Source organism: Propithecus coquereli, unplaced genomic scaffold (genome assembly GCF_000956105.1).
Source record: "Propithecus coquereli isolate 6110/MARCELLA unplaced genomic scaffold, Pcoq_1.0 Scaffold76, whole genome shotgun sequence".
In the NCBI taxonomy this organism is placed as follows: domain Eukaryota; kingdom Metazoa; phylum Chordata; class Mammalia; order Primates; family Indriidae; genus Propithecus; species Propithecus coquereli.
In genome coordinates, this window is record NW_012153729.1 from 6,384,201 (window position 1) to 6,389,470 (window position 5,270).

Here is a 5,270-nt window from a genome sequence, read left to right on the forward strand (position 1 = left end):
ATAGTCAGCACTCAGATGATTTTGTGAAATGCAGATGCAGCTTCTGGACAGATTCCCTGGGACTCCCGCCCCCTCCAATCCCCGCTCCCGCCCCAGCCAGATTGAGAGCCTGGAGCCACCCCCCGTGAGACCAGTGGAGACAGGGAGGTGGCCAGGTGGGGCCCCTCACCCCACACCCTCCCTCTGCTCCCGCAGCAGCCAGCGCCATGGAGATCGTGTACGTGTACGTGAAGAAGCGCAGCGAGTTCGGGAAGCAGTGCAACTTCTCCGACCGCCAGGCCGAGCTCAACATCGACATCCCACCCAACCCCGAGCTGGCCGAGCAGTTCGTGGAGCGGAACCCGGTGGACACGGGCGTCCAGTGCTCCGTCAGCATGTCGGAACACGAGGTGGGTCCCCACCCGAGGGCCCAGGCCACGGAGGGCGTGGTCGGGCGGCTGAGTGGGACTGGGTGTCCCTGTGCGCCTGAAAGCCAGTTAGAGTGGGCCACTGCGGATGCTGGAAGTGTGAGCACAGAGGCCCCCCCAAAACCCCCCGCAGTCCACAGGGTCAGAGGAAGACCCGGCGCCAATTGTACCCGGGGCCGGGTGAACGTGAATCAAGATGTTCCCTCTGCCAGGCTCTTGCTTCGCCTCTGAGAGCTCAGCGGCGTCATCTGGGGCACTTGGCACAGCTGGGAGAGGCGTTTTGGGGGGGCAGGAGTCTTACCCTCGGGCTGCTGCCCAGCTGGAGAGAAGGGAGGTGTCCTGCAGAAAGTTCCGGCTGTTCGGACCCAGAGAGCTCCCTGTCTGTGTGAACTAGATGATCTGCCCCTGACTAGGTTGAGAACAGCTGAGAGAAAATGAGGCGGAATAAGATAGCCAACCCATTTTATCCGGTCCAGATGGATTGAGTGAAAAATCACTGGATTTGGCCAAAACAGGTTCAACAACCAGGTGGGTGCGGGTGGTTCCCATGACTCACAGTCCGACAGTTCAGACGAGTTCTTGCTCTCCCAGGCCTAACTGCTGTCTTGGGGACAAGGACAGCTGTGCCTGGGGTGCAGCCAACGGACAGAATGGCTGCTGCTGGGGCCACATCACACCCTGTGGGGCTCTCCTGTCGGCAGCTCCGCCCCGTCCAGACTCTTAACTTTCGTGAGAGCTGTGTTGACAATGGAAGGGAGATGGAGCGACTGCTCGACGGGGGCGGGCTTTCCGTGTGGCGTGACATAAAAGTCTGGAGCGAGGTGGTGGTGAGGGTTGCACACCGTCACATGTGATCCCTGAATCGGACACTTTCAGATGGTTAAACGGTAAGCCAGGCACAGCGGTGCGCACCTGTAGTCCCAGCTACTCAGAGGCTGAGGCAGGAGGATCGCTTGAGCCCAGGAGTTCAAGGCCAACCTGGGCAGCATAGTGAGACCTCATCTCTAAAAAAAAAAAAAAATAAATAAGTTAAATGGTAAATTTTATATTACATGTATTTTACTACAACAAAAAAAAATGAGAAGAAATGGAAAGAAGGCAAAGTGGCCAGATCAACAGGTAAGACTGTCCTCCCGGCTACGGAGGACGGGTGGGCTCCTCTGGTGCATTAGGATTCAGAGCAGGTCAGAACTGGATTTCCCATGACCACTGGCGTCGGCTGCAAACTGCTAGCTCCACAGGGTGGCACTGTTGTGCCTACCTGTGACCACCGGAGGACCAGAAAGTTCCTTGCCGGTACCTGAAAATACTGTGGCTTTGGCCAGGGTGCCCACCATTCTAGCCCTGGGAGCCGAGGGTCCCGGTCTGCCTGTGAGTGACGTCTTCTCCCTGCGGCTCTCTGTCTAGGCCAACACAGAGCGGTTTGAGATGGAGACCCGGGGAGTTAACCACGTCGAGGGGGGCTGGCCCAAGGATGTGAACCCGCTGGAGCTGGAACAGACGATCCGCTTCCGGAAGAAAGTGGAGAAGGACGAGAACTACATCAACGCCATCATGCAGCTGGGCTCGGTGAGGTTCCTCTGGCTCAGCCCTCGGAGCCTCTCCCATCACTCCGGAACCCCGAGGGTGCCGCGCCCCAGCTGCCCGTGTGGGCTCATGTGGCTACTCGGGGGAGGGAGGAGACCAAACTGCCCACCTTAAGCCGCCTTCTGTCCGGGAGCGGGCAGAGTCCCCAGCAGCAGACCGAAGGGCAAGGCAGGGAGGTCCAGGGCTGAACGGGCTTTAGGAGGAGTCTGAAAAGCAGGAAACCCCTTGACCAAAGAGGACCCCAAAAAAGCCCCACCCAGCAGCCAGTAGGGACCATTCATTCATTCATTCAGCAAATTCAGACTGAGCTTCGAGTCTCTTCCAGGCACAGTGGAAGTTGCAAAATGAATCTCACTTATCTCCTGCCCCAAAGAGTTTACAATCCACTGGAGGCCAAAGACAAATACGGCGACATCACCATATAACATAGAAAGAAAGAAATGCTAGGCTGGGTGCAGTGGCTCACAACTGTAATCCCAGCACTTTGGGAGGCTGAGGCAGGAGGCTCGCTTGAGCCCAGAAGTTCAAGGCTGCAGTGAGCTATGATTGTGCCAACTGCACTCCAGCCTGGGTGACCCTGTCTCAAAAAAAGAGAGAGAGAGAGAAAGAAAGAAGTGCTTTAAGAGAAGAGTGACTTGCCATTTTGCCTTATGAGGCAGGAGAATCAGTCTCCTGATGAAGGGATCAGGGAAGGCTTCCTGGAAGAGCTGGCAGGGCTTGGTTGTCCCATGCTGTATATTTGCAATAGTGAGGAGGGCCTTCTGGGTGTAGGAACCAGGCATCTGCAAGGCCGGGAAGCAGGAGATGGGTGTCTATATACAGAGTGATTAATAATTTTGTTTGGCTAGAGCTATATTCTTCAACTTATTTTTTATTATCCCTCATGTTCTTCCTAATCACCTCCTCCTCCCCCCATGAAATTTTAACGCCATAGGTGTACCGTGTATCTGTTTGTGTGCTGCATGTATATCTATGCTTCGTACATAAAAATTGATATTGTTTTACCCCTAAGAACCAAGGGAAAATGCCCGCATTGAGAACGCATGGGCTAGAAGGATGGGAAAAGACCACTTTGCCTTGCCCCCCGACCCTGGCTCGGCCCTGGGCAGTCCGGAAGGACCTGCCTTTGCTGCTAAGAACGTCCGCTGTGTCCTCCCCAGATCATGGAGCACTGCATCAAGCAGAACAACGCCATCGACATCTACCAGGAGTATTTCGACGACGAGGAGGCGGCGGAAATGATGGACGAGGCCCCTTCCGCGAAAACCATCAACGTTTTCAGGTAGCTCTGTAGCTAGGCAGGTGTCTGGCCAACCTCTGCCACCCCCGTGGGTGCCCCCAAAGGCAAGTCCTTTGCAGCCACCGTGTGCTGTGGGTACCGTGGTCTCTGTGCTCAGCGCTTCATAAGAGGCAGAGCCGTAAGGCGCCAGCAGAAAAGCGGTCCCTGCCCTGGGGGCGGGGGCGGTGATGGCAAAGGGAGGGCAGACCCTGGGGAGAGACTCACAGCGAACGTGCCAAGCTGTGTACAAGCGGGGGCCAGCTCCTGCAGCGTAGGGCAAGCACAGACCACCCGCCTCGTCCCCACTCATGGGCGTGCGTATGCGGACAAGCTCGAAGCATGGCAGGTGGACACAGTGTGTGGAATCACCGTACGTGTGGATCGCCACCGCGGCAGGGCGTGCCCTAGCCAAAGGTCGGAACAGGCTAACTCCATGGCGGGGGACTGGTCCTAGCGACCCCAGCGCGCCCGCACAGCGGGACGCCACGCAGCTGACGAAATGAACAGGGCAGCTCCTTTCATGCCAAGCAGGAGTGGGTCCCAAGATTTATTATGTGGAAACCAAACCAAACCAAACACAGTGCGGAACAGTGTGTGGAGAGTGCAAGTTTTTGTTTGAACGTACATACGAGTGTTTGTGCAGATGGTCCCTGATGACTTTTTGGCGAGCGATTTTTCAACTTTACGATGGTGTGAGAGTGAGACGGGTTCAGTAGAAACTGTACTTTGAGAACCCATACGGCCATTCTGGCTTTCACTTCCAGTTCAGTATTCCATAAATTACATGAGATCCTCAACACTTTGCTATAAAATAGGCTTTGTGCTAGATGATTTTGCCCGACCATAGGCTAATGGAAGCGTTTGGAGCACATTTAAGGTAGTCTAGGCTATGATGTTCAGTAGGTTAGGTGTATTAAATGCATTTTTGACTTCTGATATTTTCAACTTACAATGGCTTTATCAGGACCTAACCCTGTCTTGAGTCAAGGAGCATCTGTATATGTGTGTATGTGTGTACATGTATGTGTATGCTTGACATGTGGAGAATGCCCATGATTTTGGACTTCTGGCCTCCAGAACTGCTCTGTTGCTTTGAGCCACCTAGTTTGTGGTGCTGTGGTACAGCAACCCCAGGAAATTAGTGCACTGACCTACAACAGGGCCTTTGAGCACACTTGTTGGGTGTTGGAAGGAAGCCCGTGGGAAGGAGAGCTTGGGGACAGGGGTGGGGTGAGGACGGGGAAGAAGGACACCTCGTCCGTGGAGACTTGGCAGATGCGGTCGCCTTCGTGGACGTGAAGGGGGCAGAAGTGAGGGTGACGGTGCCTGGTGGCCTCGTTTTGTCCATGAAGTAAAAGCAAGGTGGTCCATGCAGAAGACCGGAACAGAGGGAGGCATGGATGGTCACCCAGGGGAAAGGGAAGGCCAGGCACCTCTGGGACCCGGCGCAGGCGTCAGGTCTTGGGTCTGGGTGACGCAGGATTACAGGGATAAAAGGCGTTTGGGAGGTGACTAATCTCAAGCGCCAACCCTGGGGGATTCATTTTGCTGCCACAACCCACTGAAGGTCCTGGAAGTATCTGGCTCATCCCAGCACAACCAGAAAGGACCCTTTTCTGATCCAGGGCAGAACTGTGACGTACACAGTGCGGCCAATGACCGCGGCAAGGCATGTGCAGGAGGGGGCATGGCGGGACAGGAGCTGCCTGTCCTGACCTCACACGTGGAGCACCCACGCAGGGCGATGCATTAGAAATCACCCATCCAACCTCCGTGGTTACCAAAAAGGACACTGACCCCAGGTAGGCGACGTGCTCAAGGGCACACAGTGGGCGGGGGACCCAGCCAAGGATGGGACTCTGGTCTCCTGAATCCCAGCCTGGCTCTTTCCTCTACGATGATGCCCCCAGAGTGGAGCCAGGGGGTCGAATCCCCCTGTGAGGAAGTTATGTCCCTGCTCACTGTCATTCATTCTTTCTGAGTACTTTAAGGAGAAG

At 55.5% G+C, this 5,270-nt stretch overlaps 1 protein-coding gene across 1 annotated transcript in view; it reads left to right on the top strand.

Moving 5' to 3' along the window:
• Positions 1-206: 206 nt before the first annotated feature.
• The window catches only part of DNAI2 (dynein, axonemal, intermediate chain 2), a 20,420-nt gene continuing 15,356 nt past the window's right edge, over positions 207-5,270 (top strand). Inside the window, exons 1-3 of the mRNA XM_012662230.1 lie at positions 207-389; positions 1,815-1,976; positions 3,155-3,276. Coding sequence (XP_012517684.1) covers positions 207-389; positions 1,815-1,976; positions 3,155-3,276 — 467 coding nt within the window. The remainder of the gene's footprint in view (positions 390-1,814; positions 1,977-3,154; positions 3,277-5,270) is intronic.